At 40.5% G+C, this 20,198-nt stretch overlaps 1 protein-coding gene across 2 annotated transcripts in view; it reads right to left on the minus strand.

The window, feature by feature from the left end:
- Positions 1-20,198, minus strand: part of LOC106089640 (semaphorin-2A-like) — a 358,068-nt gene that overhangs the window by 114,525 nt on the left and 223,345 nt on the right. For both annotated transcript variants that reach the window (XM_059369195.1, XM_059369194.1), the window contains exon 3: positions 5,168-5,219. In XM_059369195.1, coding sequence (XP_059225178.1) covers positions 5,168-5,219 — 52 coding nt within the window. The remainder of the gene's footprint in view (positions 1-5,167; positions 5,220-20,198) is intronic.

Raw genomic sequence — 20,198 nt, forward strand, 5'->3', positions numbered from 1 at the left:
GTATAAAAATTAAGGTATTTCAGCAAGATTTTTCAACAAAGACTTTTCTTGCCCAAAATTTCAAAAAAATTAAAAATCGAATATTCCCAAAGCTAGGAGAGATTTTTTAGATATCAATAAGACTTTTTTGTGGGGATCTTTGAGAACTATCGCGCAAAAATTGGAAATCGGACCAAATTTAAAGATTGACTTGGCAGCCCGAATAATTTTTCAAAATGGCGAGGTGATAAACTTTAGGGCTCTGTCAAGTGGTGCCCGGACCGCCTGGGACTAAGTATTCAAAATTTCAAGGAGTTATATATCCGTTTTTTGATTTTATTCCGCAGTACGACCGACGGTAGTAGTTCGGTCCGGAGCCTTTAGGCCAGTAGTACAAGCCTGTAGTCGTCAGGCACTAGGTTCATAGTCATATGAATATTTATTTACTAGCCCGAACAATATTTCAAAATAGCGAGGTGATCAACTTGAGGGCTCTGCCAAGAGGTGCCCGTAGCGCCTGCGATTTAATATTCAAAATTTCAAGGAGTTATCTCTATCAGTTTTTTTTCGATTTTTTTCGATATTATTCCACAGTATGGCGGTAGTAGTTAGTTCCGGTGCCTTTAAGCCAGTAGTATAAGACTGTAGTCGTCAGTCATTATAGTCTAAAGTCCTGTTGTACTTATGCCTGTAGTACTTGAGCCTTTAGTTCAAAGGACAGTATTTAGGTCTTTAGTCCTAAAGCCTGTAGTCCTTAAGACTGTTGTACTTAGGACTGTAGTACACGGGCCCGTAGTTCATAGGGCAGTAGTTCTTCCGCCTACAGTCCTAAGGTCTTTATTCCTTAGGGCCGTAGTCCTTAGGCCTGTAGTCCTTAGGTACGTGCTCCTTAGACCTGTATTCCTAAAGCCTGTTGTCCTTAGACCTGTAGTCCGTATGCCTGTAGTGCTGAAGCCTGTAGTCCTTAGACCTGTAGGGCTTACGCCTGTAGCCCTTAGGCCTATAGTCATTTGGTATGTTTCTGTAGTTTTTAGGACTAAAGTCCGTTTGTCTATAGTACATAAGTCTGTAGTCATAAGGTTTATTTCTGTAGTCTTTAGGACTAAAGTCGGTATGCCTATAGTCAATAGGCCTATAGAACCTAAGTCGATATTCTTTAGGTCTGCGATTGTAAGGCCTATAGTCCTTTACCATTCAGTCCTTGGTCTGTGTTGTTGTTCTTGTCTTAGGGATGACAAGAACCATAACTATTAACCACTAGTTCAGCAAAATACAGCTCCAAAATACCCTTTCAAGATAATACACGGCACATACGAAGGCTGCTATATAAATCTCTCGCATAGTATTGAAAATGAAATTTTCATAATTAAAAATGGTTTTATTGCCTTTCAAAATATCCTCCGGCCAAAAAAAAAAAAAAAAAAATCGGTGTTTATTATCCCATCCTAACAATGGCGGCATTTCTGAGATATTTTAACATGTAAAAACTTCTCCCCAAGGAGGTGTCGTACTGCGGCACGCCGTTGAACTCGTGTGAAAACACGAGGTCCCTAATCATTTAGCTTAAACTTGATATGTGAGAAGTTTGTCAATGTCCCTGTTGGCATGTTCATGGACTAATTGGCACTTGCAATTAAATTTTGGTAAAATAATTGATTTTTTAATAAAAATATTTGTCAGAATTTCAATTTCATTAAAAATTTTTACAAAACATGGCCTTTAGATTTGTTTTCCCTTTAAAAATACGAAAAAAGTTTTTAAGAAAATTTCCCAAATGGCAACACTTTGCATCTTTGCTGTTGCTGCTGCTGCTGCAGCTGTTTAATGCCGGCTAAAGTCTCAACCAACACCATAATAACAGCAGACATAGCCAACGTAACCCCTAACGAATAGGAAATCTAAAATTTAAACTCAGATAGTCGGATAGCCGGATAGGTATTCAGATTGAAGTAGACATGGATGTTGTCACACACACACACACATACACACATACAAACAACAACAACACATAACAACATTACTCTTGAGTATGGTCTAGAAGGATAGATGTTACAAAAGTTTATATTTGCCATATATGTATCCTGTCTGGGATTCTGTGTTGCTACTGCTGCTTTGAGAGAAGAGTTTTGTTGTCGTCATTCTTGTTACTATTCCAGTACAGTTTGTGTTGGCTTTTTTTTTCTTCTTTTTTGAAGAAATCTCAAAAAGGATCTAAACTAGCATGTAAAAGCTGCCTGCCTGGTTGTCTACCTGTGCGTCTGGCATGTTTCGTTGAATTGCTGAGTGTATATATTTTCGCAATTACCCGAGTGTATTTGTATGTTGCGTTAAGGAATAAACATATTTTTGTGTAAACTGAAGGGTTCATAACGGCAAAGGAAAATATGTTTAAAAAATTGAGATGCTGTTGTACGAGGACATATGAGAGATTGCAAAGAAGATCTTCTAAGTAGGGCATAGAAATACCAAGTAGAGTTCAATGTGAAAAGTTTTTAACATATTATTTTCTTCTCGTCGATAGGAGGTAAAACAAGTGAGAGCGTGCTAAGTTCGGCCGGGCCGAATCTTATATACCCTCCACCATTGATCGCATTTGTCGAGTTCTATGCGAGGTATCTCTTTTTAGACAAACATAGAATATTGAATAAGAACTGTTATGCTATTGGAGCTATATCAAGTAAAAGTCCGATTCGTACCATAAATGAATGCTAAACATTGTAGAAGTCATTGTGTACTATTTCAGTTCATTCGGATAAGAATTGCGCCTTGTAGGGGCTGAAGAAGCAAAATCGAGGGTAGGTTTATATGGGAGCTGTATCAAGCTATAGATCGATTCAGTCCATATTAGACACGTATGTTGACAGTCATGAGAGAAGCCGTTGTACATAATTTCAGCCAAATCGGATGAGATTTGCGCCCTCTAGAGGTTCAAGAAGTCAAGACCCCAGATCGGTTTATAAGGCAGTTATATCAGGTTCTATATCGATTTACGCCATACTTAGCTCAGTTATTGGAAGTCATAACAAAACACCTCAAGCAAAATTTCAGCCAAATCGGATGAGAATTGTCCGCTCTATTGGCTCAAGAAGTCTAGTTCCAAGATCGATTTATATGACAGCTATAGCAAATTATAAACCGATGCGAATCATACTTAGCACAGTTGTTGGAAGTGCTACCAAAATACTACATGCAAAATTTCATTCCAATCGGATAAGAATTGCGCCCTCTAGAGGCTCAAGAAGTCAAGACCCAAGATCGGTTTATATGGCACCCATATCAAAACATGGACCGATTTAACCCATATTTGTTGGAAGTGCTACCAAAACACTACGTGCAAAATTTCAGTTAAACCGGACGAGAATTGCGCCCTCTAGAGGCTCAAGAAGTCAAGACCCAAGATCGGTTTATATGGCAGCTATATCAGGTTATGGACCGATTTGAACCATACTTGGCACAGTTGTTGGATATCATAACAAAACGCGTCGTGCAAAATTTCAGTTAAATCGGAAGAGAATTGCGCCCTCTAGAGGCTCAAGAAGTCAAGACCCATGATCGGTTTATATGGCAGCTATATCAAAACATGGCCGACGTAAACCATACTTAGCGTAGTTGGTGGAAGTGCTACCAAAACACTACTTGCAAAATTTCATCCCAATCGGATAAGGATTGGGCACACTAGAGGCTCAAAAATCAAGACCCAAGATCGGTTTATATGGCAGCTATATCAAAACATGGACCGATTCCAACCAAACTTAGCGTAGTTGTTGGAAGTGCTACCGAAACACTACGTGCAAAATTTCAGTTAAATCGGATAGGAATTGCGCCCTCTAGAGGCTCAAGAAATCAAGATCCTAGATCGGTTTATATGGCAGCTATATCAGGTTATGGACCGATTTGAACCATACTTGGCACAGTTGGTGGATAACATAACAAAACACGTCGTGCAAAATTTCAATAAAATCGGTAGAGAATTGCGCCCTTTAGAGTCTCAAGAAGTCAAGACCCAAGATCGGTTTATATGGCAGCTATATCGAAACATGGATCGATTTGAACCATACTTAGCGCAGTTGTTGGAAGTGCTACCAAAATACTACGTGCAAAATTTGAATAAAATCGGATGAGAATTGCGCCCTTTAGAGTCTCAAGAAGTCAAGACCCAAGATCGGTTTATATGGCAGCTATATCAAAACATTGACCGATTTCGCCCATTTACAGTACCAACCTACCTACACTAATAAAAAGTATTTGTGCAAAATTTCAAGCGGCTAGCTTTACTCCTTCGAAAGTTAGCGGACGGACGAACGAACGGACAGACGGACGGACATGACTAGATCGACTAAAAAAGACATGACGATCAAGAATACATATACTTTATAGGGTCTTAGACGCATATTCGTGATGTTATAAACAGAATAACGAAATTAGTATACCCCCATCCTATGGTGGAAGGTATAAAAAACACTAATGTAACGAAATCTTAAAAAAAATAAGATCCACTAAGGCAATGGAACGCAACGTCACTCCTTAGACTCACAACCAACAAATTTGCTTATTGTGAAGGCACAGTAGCGCCAGATATATATCTGGTGGCATAAGAACTTACAACCCTGACAGGTTGTTTATTAGCAATAACCTATGGAGATGGAGCCTACAATGAAGGTTTATCATATTTGTGTAAGATTTAAGCTCGTCTTAACTTTCTCTATGGAATTTCCCATATTTACAAAAATTTTCAACGTGTACATTAGGGCGGGTCGGTTTTCCTTATTTTAAACGTATAGCAAAAATATAAACTATATGAAATTCTAAGAACCTTCTCCGAATAAACCATGTGTCTTAAATAAATTCCTAATTCGCCCCTCTCGAATTCAAAGTTTGTATGCCGATCTTTGCCAAAAAAAAATTCTAGAAATAATAGCATTTTCCTGGTCGAGAGGCGCGGATTCGGATTTGATTTTAGATCCAGGGTTTCTACAAAGAATTTTCTTAGAATTGAATCCAGATTAAGTTCTAGTTATATGATTTGTAACTTTTTTTTCCTCCGTAAAAATCAACCCGCCCTAGTGTACATTCTTAACGAAGCATAATATTTAAATGATAAGATGATGAAATACAGGAAGTTTTGACTAACTGAATCATGATAAAAGTACATGCAAACGTATAAAAATAAATTGAATGTCTGACTTACCTCACATATCGATTGGCTTATGTTATGTAAATTTAAGCGAAATATACGATCCCTGCAAAGAAAGATAGGAAAAGAAAATATGTATGAGTTAGATTAAACGAATATATAAAGCACTGAAAACTGTAACAAAAATGGTAACAAAAGTTGGTCAGAGTATTAATGTTGTAGCAATAACATTAAATGATTGATTGGACTCTTACTCTTAAGGTATTCTTTATTGAATTTTAATAACTAAGACCTATGCACAACCTACTGCATCAGAAATATAGAGCACATATGAATTCTAATCTAAGTTTATCTAACAGAGGTTGATGGAAACATATCTTAGAGCAAAGATTCCGGGAGATCGCCTGTCTCGTCAATATCACATAGTAAGGGTACGTCATACGAAACCGCCCTTTACGAGCCCTTCGGCACATAGAGGGTTCTCTCGATGTCAAGCAATATACAATGGCAGCATTTCTTGGCATTGAAGGTGCTTTCAACAATGTAAAACCGATGTCAATTTTGAAGAAGCTGCAGTTTCCAGGCATCACCACTACCGTAAGAAAGTTTTTTAATAACTTACTTACTAAAAGATGCATTACGGCAGGCTTTTTTATCTGTAGGTCTAAAAAGATGGGTCAGCAGAGGAACTTCTCAAAGAGGTTTACTGTTTCCTCTACTCCGAAATATAGCCATATATTATAGCCTCTGGAAGGGAATCGCATATGCTAATGTGGTATCAATTGCGGTTGGAGGTAGCTCTACGAGCAACAGCAACGTGGGCTACCGAAAGAGAATCAACAGCAAGTTACCTACAGTGAGACCTATTGGTAAGTTGTATCTCCAGGGATATACAATGGAGAGAACTTTTCATTTACAGCAGAAGGCGCAAAATGCCGGGGTCTTTTGATGGACAGGAAATTGAGGCAATTGAGGAAATTGAGAGGCAACTCCTGCCCTTGGAAAAAGTTGCGGGTTTAGATCGCGCGTCATGCACTGGGAATATTCTGCATATTGTCAGACCTATAATGCTATATGGTATTGTGGTCTGGTGGACGACGCTTCAAAAGTCCACCTATTGTTCAATAGTCAAACGGAGCCAAATGATGGTTTGTTTGTACAACACCGCCGCACTGAGGAATACACCATCTAATGCACTGAATTTATTGCTACACCTAATGCCTCTGTACATTGTGGCTAAAAAACAATGTGGCTGCAATCACTACGGTGAGGCAAAGGAAGCTTTCCTTTTGTTCGTACAGCGACTACCGAGACTGTGTTATCCTTGATACTGTGTCCGATGTTCCAGGCAGTGTGGATTATACCCTACCTGAGTCGCTTTTTAATAGAAAGAACTGTTCCACTATTCTTGATAGAATCCATCGGAACTTCAACTTACATAGAATACAAGTTACATAGACCAGGAGGGCTTTGTGGTGTACTTTGAAAAACTTGGACTTGGTATGTGTCGCGCACTGGCAGTCAGAAGGAGTTTGACTTTAAGTTCCCATTTAATTGAGACCTTGTCTGATTTAGCGGATGTAAATATTCGCAATTTGTTGGGCTTTTTTAAGCAATAAGGATGGTTTAATGGTAGGAACTAGAAGGCATCCTCCTTCCTCCTTCTGTTCCTGTGGAATCACAATGGACGAAAACAACTGTGAGTCTGATGGCATACTTCCACTTGAATATTTGGAGTGAATATCAGCCCAATGCACTGCAAGAGCTACCAATTCACCCAGAAAGTCCCATTTTGGTGCGGTTTATGGGCTGGTGGCATCATTGGACCGTGCTTCTTCAAAGATGATGCGAATCGTAACTGAACTGTGAATAGTGAGCGCTACCATGAGATGATATCCAGCTTGTTTTTGCCCAAAATGCAAGAGCTTGACTTATATGACATGTGGTTTCAACAAGACGGTGCCATATGCCACACAGCATGCGTAACAATGCTCTTATTGAGAGAAGAGTTCGGTGAACATTTTATTTCACGTTTGGGACCGATCAATTGGACGCCTAGATGTTGCGATTTAACGCCTTCAGACTATTTTTTGTGGGGCTATGTTAAAGCTCAGGTCTATACAGACAAGCCCGCTTTCATTGACGCATTGGAAGACACCGTTGAAGCATTTATTCTTGAGATGCCAGCCGAAATGTTGGAAAGAGTATGCCCAAAATTGGACTAAACAGACTATTTGAGACGCAGTCACGGTTAACATTTGCATGAAATAATCTTCAAACATAAAGTAATATGGACCATACTATCGCATCATGTTAAGCTTTCACTTATATTTTTACCCACCACCGTAGGATAAGGGGTATATTTATTTAGTCATCCCGTTTGCAACACATCCAAAATTTCAATTTCCGACCCTACAAAGAATATATATATATATTTTGAATCGTCGTCAAATTCTAAGACGATTTAACGATGTCCGTGTGTCTGTCCGTCTGTCCATCCGTCTGTTGTAATCACCTTACACCCTTCAAGAATTGAAGTGCTTTGGGTCATTAGAGGTCGAGACTGGTTAGAAAATGCGAAGAGGTTCTTTGAACTATGGCGAAGTTTTGGGCTGATTAGCACTGATCATATTCGGAAGGGAAGTCCAAAGAATTACAGAGCAAACGATTTGGCAATGAAGGCCAGAGGACTGTCGTCAATGAACTTGGTTAACCCGAAACCTTTACGGGCGACGCAGTCCGAGTTAAGAGCGTGGGCGACGAACGCGCATGTCACACTGTGCCAAAAGGTCGGTAGGAAAAGGGCGGTAGGACTACGAAAGTGTGGTCCGAATCGTTGCACAACTTTATAGAGTTCCAATTACAGCATTTCCTATCCGTTATCCTTTGTTTGCCTATAAAAAGATACCGGGCAAGGAACTTGACAAATGCGTTCCAGGGTGGAGGGTATATAAGATTCGGCCCGGCCTTACTAAATATGATTTAATTTTTTCTCTTTTACCTTATTCTGGGGCGCACACAATTGATTTCAAGTCTTCGAGGGAAGCGGTTTGATATATCCGACCTAATCTAACCTAAACCTCCAATTAAAACAATCTCGGTCAGGTAGTTTTCTCGTCAAGTGGTGGACGCACTATTCGTGTCTCTCTTTGTTTTCGCTCTAGCACATAAGTTCCTGAGTCATTGTTAAGGCGTACTTTCCCCAGCCAATAAGTCATTGACCTGGCGAACTTTCTATCCAACTACACTCACGCCCATGATCTAGTGAATCAATCACGCGGTGAGTGAATCTCTTACTTTCATTTATCTCAACAATCTAATTTTGTTATCTAGAAATCTTTCTCCTACACTTAAATTACTTAAAATTTATTTTCTACAAGAAGATATATATTTCCAAGAAAATGATCATCAATATTTCCGGGTAACCTTAATCAAGACACAAATGATTTTCCTTCAAATCAAACTCAATTTCTCGGCAATACATTCAATACATTTTGCCCAGGACTTATTGGATGTTTTTCAAGAATAAAGTTCTTAAAGGAAATTTGCAGCCATACTCAGACGAGTGCGAAATGAAATCATTGAACATTTCTGCGAAACACAATCAGTCAAATCATTGGCTTGTATTAGGATGATTTTCCAAGAAATGAAAAATTCATTTTCCATGGAATTTTTATTTAGCCTTCTTATGGTTAATCCCCAGCTCGTGGCCTTCAAAGCTGCTGGCAGGGGTGATATCGACTGACTACCATACACATTCGTAGAACTAACGCGCCATACTTGTGGAGAGTAAGGGGGAGTAGAGGGAGGGCGGCTGATAGGAGTTTTTTTTTTATACACCAACGACTCATACGACTCTTTTCGTTTCCTTTCCAGCTACATTTACCACAAAATCTCTTAATGACAAAACCCTGCAGCAAACCCCCCTCCCGTACACATACTCCAGCAAGCTGGAACACTCACATTGATACAAAACCATCAATCAGTTTTGTAAAGTTCAAGAAGACATCAGGTGGTATTTAGGTTAAAGCCTTAAAATGTCAATGTATCAAAACAAAAAGACATTATGGTTCTTAACCTTTTTTTCACCTCTTGGCCTTACCGGTAAACGGAAAAATTCCTTTGAGACTTTTGATGGGACAAAGAGTGATGGGCAGACATGTCATGTCCTTTGGATAGGTACACATTATGAACATAAGCACAAGCATACTCAACAGGAGAGTGAGAGAGAGAGAGAGGAGAGGAGTGAAATGAAAAATGATTGAAGTATTTGGCTATTCATGTGGTTAGCTTGGGGCTTTATTTCATTTCACCTGTTTGAGTGTGTGGGTGTTTCTTAATAGCAACATAAATTGTTGCACTAATCATATGATGGCGGAGAAAATCACTACAGGAAAGTAAAGAGGATGTGGCGGTGTGAAAGTTAACATGGCCATATAACTTGGTTCAAACCCTGTAGAAAAGTCATACTAATTTCCAGGTTTGGCAATACCCACCCCCATATAGTAGCAACATTTGTGAGTATGGCCACTTAGATGAATTTTATAAAAAGTAGTAAGGAAAGGCTAAAGTCGGGTGAAGCCGCCTATATAATACCCTACACTTACCCTTCAGTTATTAATTCGGAGATAAATATACTTGAGAGCTATATCTATATCTGAACCCACTTTGGAGAACCTTGGCGACTAAGATGGGATGCGTCCAGAGGGATCTGGGCCTGAGACGAGTGGGTCTGGTCTGAGACGAGTGGGTGTGGCTGGGCAGTTAAACAGGTGACGTGTGTCAATCTGTAAAATACCGATCAGGGGCCACATGACACCAGTCACCTATATAACTGCCCAGCCAGACCCACTCGTCTCAGACCCAGATCCCTCTGGACGGACAAGGCAAGATTGACCTGAAAGTCAAGACGATCTTTATGGGGTCGCCGATCAATATTTTGAGTTGTGGAGGTGGGTATAAAAACGGCTGAAGTGATTTTCATGAATTTTTCACAAATGTGTGCTTCCTTATGGTAACCTAAAAAACACAAAATTGGTATAAAACTTTGGGGTCAAAAAACCGAGGGCGACGTCCTACCCCAAAAACCACCCAAACGGCCATATTATTAAGTGCGGAGTACGAATTTTATCTAACAATATGACCCCAAGTATCGGTGGGCCGACTCCGCCCCCAAAATTACAAATTAACCGATTGGGCATCAAGTGCAAGGTAATTAGAAGTTGGATACGAAATTTATATAAAAATTTAGGATTAAGTTCAAGGTGGGCCTCCTAACCCCAAAAGCCAGACCACGGACATGTAGGCCGTAGTTCGTAGACGCTATGGAAAATGGGATTCAAAAACGAATGTTACTTGAGAGTAGAATACGAAACGTATCTAAAAATTAGGGACAATTCCCGCGAGATTGCTCCACCCCAAAATTATGCCCCAAATGGACATGTACACCGAACAGGAGTTATTGGACCCAAGCGAAAGTTACATGTGAGTGGAATACGAAAATTATATAAAATTTTGGGTTACTTCCCGGGGGTCGCCCACCCCAAAAATATGCCCCAAATGGACATGTATGCGGGAAACAAATGAAAGAAAGAAGGAATGGAGCAAGGAAGGCCTAATGAAAGTATTGTAAAGGAATGGAAGGATTGATGGAATGGAAAGACTAACGGAAGGAATTAATGACTGAAAGAAGAACTGACCGAAAAAAGAACCTACGGAAGGAACGACGGAAGGAAGGACTGACGGATGGAAGGAAGGAAGGACTGACGGTTGGAAGGAAGGAAGGACTGACGGATAGAAGGAAGGAAGGACTGATGGAAGTGAGGACATGCCACTATGGACATACATCTAAGCCAGAAATCGGCTTGCTGTGCGCTCTAAAAACTATAAAGCAACCTTTTAAAAAATGAAATTTTAAGTTAGGAAAAACTTTTTTAAATTCCACTCCCCTAAGTTGGTTCATGTCTGATATTGTGTCTCCACCCAAGTGCCGGTATCTGTTGGACGCGAAAGGCGGGCAATGACAAAGGAAATGATTCAGCCTTGTCTTCTCACGATCTGGATCCCCACACAGGATTTTTACCGACCGTTTCGCTGTTCCACAATGTTGCATGCGCATTCGTCGCCCACTCTCTTAACTCGGACTGCGTCGACCCGAAAGGCTTCGGGTTAACCAAGTTTATTGACGGCAGTCCTCTAGCCTTCACCGCCAAATTGTCTGTCCTTTCATTTCCCCTTACTCCGTTAAGGCCCGGCACCCAAACGATGCGGATTTTGCCATCCTCATAGAAGGCGTTTATCTCCTTCTTACACTGCAAGACTGTTCGTGACCTTACCGTCCTGGTTGTTATTGCCGTTATGGCAATTTTAATGTCGGAAAAGATGTTCACACTCGACTTCGTTGCGTTAGCACCACACCACTTCACACATTCCGTGATCGCCAGGATCTCCGCCTGCAGGACCGTATTATGGTCAGGTAGTCTAAAACAGATCTCAGTCCCTGGGTTCTCAATGTAAACCCCCTAGGCCCACTCTGTCCTCTAGCTTTGATCCATCCGTGTAACTTGATCTTCCAGATGGCAATACCAGGGTTCCGTCAATCCGAGTTATTGACGCCTTTAAATAAACATTGGTTATTTAAAGGCGTCAACAACTCGCCTTGTCGTATAGAGCATCATAGGCACCCTCACACTGAGACTCTCCACTGGCAGCTACTCCGTATGGAGCATTCCACTATTCGCTACCTTTGGACGCACCCGCAAGCTACCAGCTAAGCTTCTCGTGATAAGAAAGAATACCACACAGATTGGAGCACACAGTTCCGGCCTGGGTAAAGTTAATTTGGGGAAATATTTAGCAGATATCATGGTGGTGGGGTTCCAAGCTTCGGCCTGCTCGAACCTAGCACGTTTTTATTTGATTTTTATTAAATATCTTCATTTTCATTTGAAAAATTAAATTTTCCTAAATTAATACTGAAGTGGCTTCCTCAATGGCCTCTTGGCAGGACAAAATAGATTAAAATTCAGTTCATATCAATTTTCACTTTTAAATATTTAATCTATTTTTTTTTGATACGCCTTCTCCCTACAGATTACTGGCAAAGCTTCATAATATTTTTCCTTTTTTTTAAGGGGATTTGCACCCACATAAATATTTCAACATCATATGGCTTAAATTCTTGGTAGAAGATTAATTTCCCTATGACTTTCAGTGGTGTGGTTTCTTTCCTTGTTCTTTCTTCCCCCACCTAACCATTCCGGCATATTTCGCCAAATTATGTACTTAACTTTTGTGGTAAAACCCTTTTTTCTCTTTCATTTTTTTTTTCTATTGGTGAGCCAACATAACCCTCATTACAAATTAGTCTGTCTTAATTTTCCAAGAAAATCTCATTCGGAAATGCGAGACTGAAGAAGAAATGCCCGGTTGACATTTACAAAATGTTGCCACGAAAAGCAAATGGACAAAAAGGTCAAGACATTTGAACATTTTTGAAAAACGGAATTAAGACAATCACAGGAGACAACATGGGTCCCCATGGCCATAAGTGTGCACGTTGTTGTTTTTGTCTGTGCTAGCTGTCGGATGGAAAGGACAAGTTTGGGAAATAGAAAATATGAAAGCATCATCAGCCAACAAATCATAATTTTTCACAATGAAATAAAATTATGAATGACTTTCAGCCAGCGTTGAAAAAAAAAACTCCTCCCAAAACCATGCAGTCACCACAAATCTCTCCACCCGGAACAAGGCAAAAAAAAAAAGCTCTGTCCAACCAAAAGGGCCATAGAGAAGAGACAACGGAATTGGAGCACAAGTAATAAACATAATGGCTCAGGGAATGGTAATGATGATGATGGCCCCAAAGTCGATGATGGCCAGGATGGCTAGCATGACTTTCTAGAATCGCCATTACCATGGTGATGGTGATGGCGATGGTAATGATGATGACTACGGCGCTATGGCTGATTATGATGATTGTAATGGTTGTTGGTATTAGTGAATGTGGCGAATAGGGTTGCCATGTGTGAGAGGTAAAATGTGATGAAAAAAAATCGAATTTAAATAAAACTGGTACGGAAAGGTAAAAACCGGGCAGCCGACTTATACCGACTGTATAATACCCTACACCTACCCCATAAGTGCAATGTGGGAGCTACATCTTATTCTGAACAAATTTCGATGGTCCACTGCGGATGTTCTCAGATGGGCTAAAAAGTAATCTGTTTCAAATTTCGAGCAAATATGTTCAAACTGTAATATCTACGATTGACAAATGACAACATTGTTGAAAATTACCCAAAATCTGAATAACATATACATATAGGAGCTATATCTAAATCTGAACCGATTTAAACTAAACTTCTTAGATAATGTGGTAGTCATGTGGAGGAAAACGTTGTTTATAATGTTGGCAAGATTGGTCCATAAATGCGTTTGCAGCTATGTTGAAATCTGAAGTGACTTCTGTGAAATTCACCAGTAATGTCGAGAGTCAAGAGAAAATCCTTCTTGCCATATTTCAAGAGAATCGGTGGTTAACAAATGAGCACTTTATTGAAATATTTCTCAAAATCTAATGAACATCTATATGGGAGCTCTATCCAAATTTGAAGCAAATTTTTCCAATTTCAATAGGCCTGTACCGAATTTGAAGACGATCGGAGGAAAATTGCAAACTGAATATGGACAGACGGACAGACAGACAGAAGGACATAGCTAAATTGAATCAAAAAGCGATTCTGTGTCGATCGGTATACTTTTCAATGGGTCCATTTCCCTTCTTTCTGAGTGTTACAACCAACTGTACTAAGTAATAATACCATGTACCATAGTGGTGGTGTAGCGTAAAACAAGTAAAAGCGTGTTAAGATCGGTCGGGTCCAATCTTAAACACCCTTCACCATGGACCACATTTGCCCGGTATCTCTTTAAACGCAAACAAGTAAAAGCGTGATAAGGTTCGGCCGGGCCGATCGAGATATCAAAGAGCGCACGGATAGAAGGACGTAAAAATGAAGAGTCGGACAGAGGGACGCTAGGCCTTCTTGTTATACCAGTCTAGTCATTCTGTTTGTAACACCTTGAAATATCCGTCTAAGGGGTATAAAGTTTATATATTCTCGATTGTCTCAACGTTCTGAGTCGACCTAACCATATCCGTCTGTCGAAATCACGATAGCGGTCGAACGCGTAGAGCTAGCCGTTTGAAATTTTGCAACAGATACTTAATATTGATGTACATCGTTGGGGATTGCGAACGGGCCATATCGGTTCAGATTTAGATATAGCTCCCATATAAACCGATCTCCCGATCTGATTTGTTGTGCCCCTGGAAGCCGCAATTTTTTGTCCAATTTATATGTGGTGTTCTGATATGATTTCCAATAGCTGTGGGAAGTACGGTGCAAGTCGGTCTATAACCTGATTTAACTCCCATATAAACCGATCTGCGGATTTTATTTCTTGAGCCCTTAAAGTCGCAATTTTTGCCCGATTTGGCTGAAATTTTGCATTTAGTTTTCTGTTTTGGCTTCGAACAACTGTGCTAAGTTCGGTTCAAATCGGTCCCTAACCTGATATAGCTCCCATATAAACCGATCTCCCGATTTGACTTCTTGAGGAAGCTGCAATTTTTGTCCGAAATTTTGCATTTAGTTATTAGTTTTGACTTCCAACAACTATGCAAAGTACGGTTCAAATCGGTCCCTAACCTGATATAGCTCCCATATAAACCGATCTCCCGATTTGACTTCTTAAGTCCCTGGAAGCCGCAATTTTTGTCCGATTTGGCTGAAAATGTTCGTATGGTATTCTGTTATGACTTCCAACAACTGTGCCAAGTACGGTCCGAATCCGTCTCTAACCTGATATAGCTCCCATATAAACCGATCTCCCGATTTGACTTCTTGAGCCCCTGGAAGCTGTAATTTTTGTCCGATTTGGCTGAAATTTTGTATGACTTCCAGCATATGTGCCAAGCACGGTCCAAATCAGTCTATAACCCGATATAGCTCCCATATAAACCCATCTGCCGTTTTGACTTCTTGAGTCCTTGAGTCGTTACAAGTCAATTTTTGTCCGATTTGGCTGAAATTTTGCATGCGGTGTTCTGTTGCGACTTTCAACAACTGTGGCCAGTACGCTCCAAATCAGTCTATAACCTGATATAGCTCCCATATAAAACATAATTCAAATCGGTCTATAACCTGATATAGCTGTCATATAAACCGATCTGGGATCTTGACTTCTTGAGCCACTAGAAGACGTAATTATTATCCGATTTGGCTGAAACTTTGCATGACGTGTTTTGTTATGACTTCCAACAATTGTGCTAAGGATAGTTCAAGTTATAGCTCCATAACCTGATATAGCAGCCATATAAATCGATCTGGGGTCTTGACTTCTTGAGCCACTACAGCCACTAAAGGACGTAATTATTATCCTATTTGGCTGAAATTTTGCATGACGTGTTTGGTTATGACTTCCAACCACTGTATTAAGAATGGTTCAAATCGGTCCATAACCTGATATAGCTGCCATACAAACCGATCTGGGCCACTAGAGGGCGCAATTATTATCCGATTTAGCTGAAATTTTTCATGCCGTGTTTTGTTATGACTTCCAACAACTGTATTAAGAATGGTTCAAATCGGTCCATAACCTGATATAGCTGCCATATAAACCGATCTGGAGTCTTTACTTCTTGAGCCACTAGATGGCGCAATTATTATCCGATTTAGCTGAAATTTTGCACATACTGTTTTGATATCAGTTCCAACATTTGTGCGAAGTATGGTTCAGATCGGTCTATGTTTTGTTATAGCTGCCATATAAACCGATCTGGGGTCTTGACTTCTTTAGCCTCTACAGGGCGCAATTCTCATCCGATTTGGCTGAAATTTTGCATGAGGTGTTTTGTTATGACTTTCAACAACTGTGCTAAGAATAGTTTAAATCGGTCCGTAGCCTAATATAGCTTCCATATAAACCGATATGGAGTCTTGACTTCTTGAGCAACTAGAGGGCGCAATTATTATCCGATTTGGCTAAAATTTTGTACAGCGGCTTCTCACATGACCTTTAGCATACCTGTTAAATACGGTATGAATCAGTTTATAGCTTAATACAGCTCCGCTATAAACCCATCTCCCTATTTTACTTCTTCAACCTCTAAAGTGGGCAATTCTTACTAGATTTGGCTGAAATTTTACAAAATGACCTCTACTATGGTCTCCAATATTCGGTTCAATTATGGTCCGAACCATAAATTGATATTATTTTTTTCTTTTAACCTTTATTTGCCTAAAGAGAGATACCGTGGAAAGAGCTCGACAAATGCGATCCATGGAGGAGGGTATATAAGATTCGGCCCGGCCGAACTTAGCACGCTTTTACTTGTTCGTTACTAGTTTCTTTCGATTGTATCCCACTGTGCAGCGGTCCTCTTGCTCTTACAACCAAGTGAACTGATCTTTCATTCCTCTTTACTCCACTATGGCATAGCAATTAAGTGATTGTGCAGATTGTGCCATACTCAGAGATGGCATGAATCTTCTTTTTGCACTCAAAGACCGTTCGACGCCTTGCCGTCCTGATTGCTATTGCCCCAATGGCCAACTTATTGGCCGCAAAAAAGTTCACACTTAATGTATTCGTTAAGACCCTCTACCATGGTAAGCAAAGCAGAACCTTCGTTGCTGGTACTTTGGTCCGTTCTCGGCTCTAGCTTTGAGCCATTCGTACAGCATGAACACTCAGATGAAAGAGTTTCGTCAAACCAAAACTGCATAAGACAGTCTTGCACTCTACCCCAAGTGCTGTATTAGGTGATCATTTCCAATTCATTCAGCTTGTCTGTTGTCTTCTCGATCATCCTCTTCCTATAAAAATCTTTTTTTTTAAGTAATGGTGCATCATTTTTTTTTTCATTGGCAACCCTGTTGCCTATGGTCAGCAAGACTCTTGACCATGAGGCCATGCAATTTGACGCAAAAAACCAAAAGACCATCATAGAGAAGGCCGGATACCAATAAAATATTGTCTAATAGTTGTTGTTTCTAGTTGAGGATGCTGTTGTTGTTGTTAATTTTAAAAATATTTTATATTTTCCTCTTCAAAAAATTCAACTGCCAAGTGGAGCAGAAAAATTAGTTGCGGAAAGTACTTAAAAGGTCATTAGGAAGTAAACACACAAAAAACAAAACCATAAAGGGAGGTCAAAGAGGATATATTTGACTCAAATTCTGGCAAGTCATCGTTTTCATGGAAGGTTTAAGGGAAAAAGAAAAGAAAAAAATTGTTTTTCCATAAAATCGGCTTTGAATTTTAAACATATAAGTCCCGATTGAGACAAGTGAAAGAAAATGGGTTAATCAATTGGTATGGGCGAAATATTTGCTGTCTTGGATGTTCTCGTTTTTGTTAGTTTGCTCTTCTTTTTTTAAAAATTTTGCAATTTATTCAAATAACCTCAGTAACCATCAGTAAGATGGCCTGATTTTACTTGGGAATTCATTCGAAGAGTGTGTGAGTGTGTGTGTGAGGCTTAAATGTGTGCAAGTTAGTTTCTTCCTTTTTGTAGTTAAGTATTCTCTATATTGCGGTTAAATTGTTCTCTAACAACAATCATTAATCTTCATTTTCTAACTACTTCTGCTTATGTTGCCACCAGTAAGACCAACTAACCAACTCCAGCCACAGACACACAGAGCGCCTGCTGCCACACAACTGTTCCACCGGATGCCTTTTAAGTACCCACAACACAATCCTTGCCAACAACTAACAAGTCTGCCATGGCAGCCATACAACTAACTAACACCCCTTGCCGCCGCTCCACGCCCCCCTTTCCGCTTAAGCATGTTTTAAAACAAATGGCAACCGACATTTCAGGAAACATTGACTTCGCCGACGCACAGACACTAAACAGAATGCAGAAATGGCCATAGCATGCAAAGCGGGAGCCTGGAAAATGAAAGGATATTAAATAATTTGATTTTCTTGTTAAGAAAACTTAATGATCCTTTTGTTTTTGAGCGTTGTGGCTGAGATTTTGGAAATTTACAGTAAGCAGGACAATAAAGATTTGAAAAAATGTTGAGCCTTGACGACGCTTAGGGAACTGGTATACGTTTTCAAGAGCTTTTTCAACTCCAGAAAAAAAGTTGAGGAACAGAAAGACATGCTTAAGACTTAGGGGCTGATGTATAAGAGACAGAAGGACACAGAGATGAATTCATGAAGTCTAACAAGTGGACCGCTAGACTGAATGACGAAGAGAAGTCAACTGGCAGAAAGTAGGTTAAAGGAAAAAGTTCCTAGAATGTTTTGAACAACTAAAAAAACTAAAAATTGGTTTGACTTAGGTTAGGTTGAAAAGAGGGTGCAGATACATATCCGCCCCATGCCACTATAGACATACACCTAAGCCAGTAATCGGCTTGTTGTGCGCTCTAAAAACTATAAAGTAACCTCTAAAAAGAAAATTTTAAGTTAGGAATTTTGAGCTACTTACAAAATCCTTAATGGTTTTCAATGCCACTCCCCTAAGTTGGTTCATGTCTGATATTGTGTCTCCACCTAAGTACCGGTATCTGTTGGACGCGAAAGACGGCCAATGACAAAGGAAATGCTCCAACGTCTCATCATCTACCCCCATATGCCCTACACATTCTATGACTAGCCGCACCGATTTTACATAAGTGAGCTCGTAGTCCTATGTCTCCCGTTATGATACCAATAGCTATACTGACCTCCTTCTTGCTTCCTTTCAGTGATAGCCTCGTCTTCTTACGACCTGGATCGCCCCCATAGGATTTTCGCTGTCCTACCGACCGTTTCGCTGTTCCACAATGTTGCACGCGCATTCGTCGCCCATTCCCTTAACTCGGACTGCATCGATCCGAAAGGCTTCGGGTTAACCAAGTTTATTGACGGCAGTCCTCTGGCCTTCACCGCCAAATCGTCTGCCATTTCGTTTCCCTTTCACTGTTATGGGCCGGGACCCAAACGATGCGTATTTTCCCATCCTCAGAGTAGGCGTTAATCTGCAAGACTGTTCGTGACCTTGCCGTCCTGGTTGTTATTGCCCTTATGGCAATTTTACTGTCAGTAAAGATGTTTCCAATCGATGTCCTCGTGTAAGCACCACACCACTTCACAAATCACAATCGTCTGCCCTTTCATTTCCCCTTACTCCGTCGTGGCCCGGCACCCAAACGATGGGGATTTTGCCATCCCCAGAGAAGGCGTTAATCTCCTTCTTACACTGCAAGACTGTCCGTGACCTTACCGTCCTGGTTTTTATTGCCCTTTTAGCAATTTTACTGTCGGTAAAGAAATTCAGACTTGATGTCCTTGCGTTAGCACCACACCACTTCAAGCATTGCGTGATTCCCCAGATCTCCGCCTGCAGTGGACCGTATTATGGTCAGGCAGTGTAAAACAGATGTCAGTACCTGGGTTTTCAATATAAACCCCCAGGCCAACTCTGTCCTCTAGCTTTGATCCATCCGTATAACATGATCTTCCAGATGGCAATACTAGGGTTCCATCAAACCAAGACTGTGCCGATGGCTGCAGTGCGTCTCATTCGACTTCAAGGTTCATCTCAGATATCCGATCGGAAACCTCTTCCCTTCCTACCAAATTTCCTATCGTCGCCTTGATTATACCGCAATGGTATGAGCTGCTCCCATCCTCAATCCATTCTCCCATCGCCTTAAGTCTCATAGCCGTAGTGGCTGCCTCACACTTAATCTTTATGTCAGTGGGTCGGATATCTATAATAGTCTCCAGTGCCCTAGTGAGTGTGGTTCTCAACGCTCCGCCTATGCCAGGACAACATGTTCTCTGAACCTGTTGTATGGTCCTTATGTTGCACCTTTTCTCAATAGCAGTCCACCAAACAATTGAGGCGTAAGTAAGTATTGGTCTAATCACGCTCCTGTAGAGCCAGTGGACTATCCTCAGTTTCAGGCCCCATTTGTAGACTACGTCCCGTCTACATAGTGCCCAAAATCTGTGAGCCTTCTCATTTCGCTCCTAAATGTGTGACACTTCCAATTCAGTTTCCTGTCCAAGA

The sequence above is a fragment of the Stomoxys calcitrans genome, chromosome 5 (assembly GCF_963082655.1).
Source record: "Stomoxys calcitrans chromosome 5, idStoCalc2.1, whole genome shotgun sequence".
NCBI lineage: Eukaryota > Metazoa > Arthropoda > Insecta > Diptera > Muscidae > Stomoxys > Stomoxys calcitrans.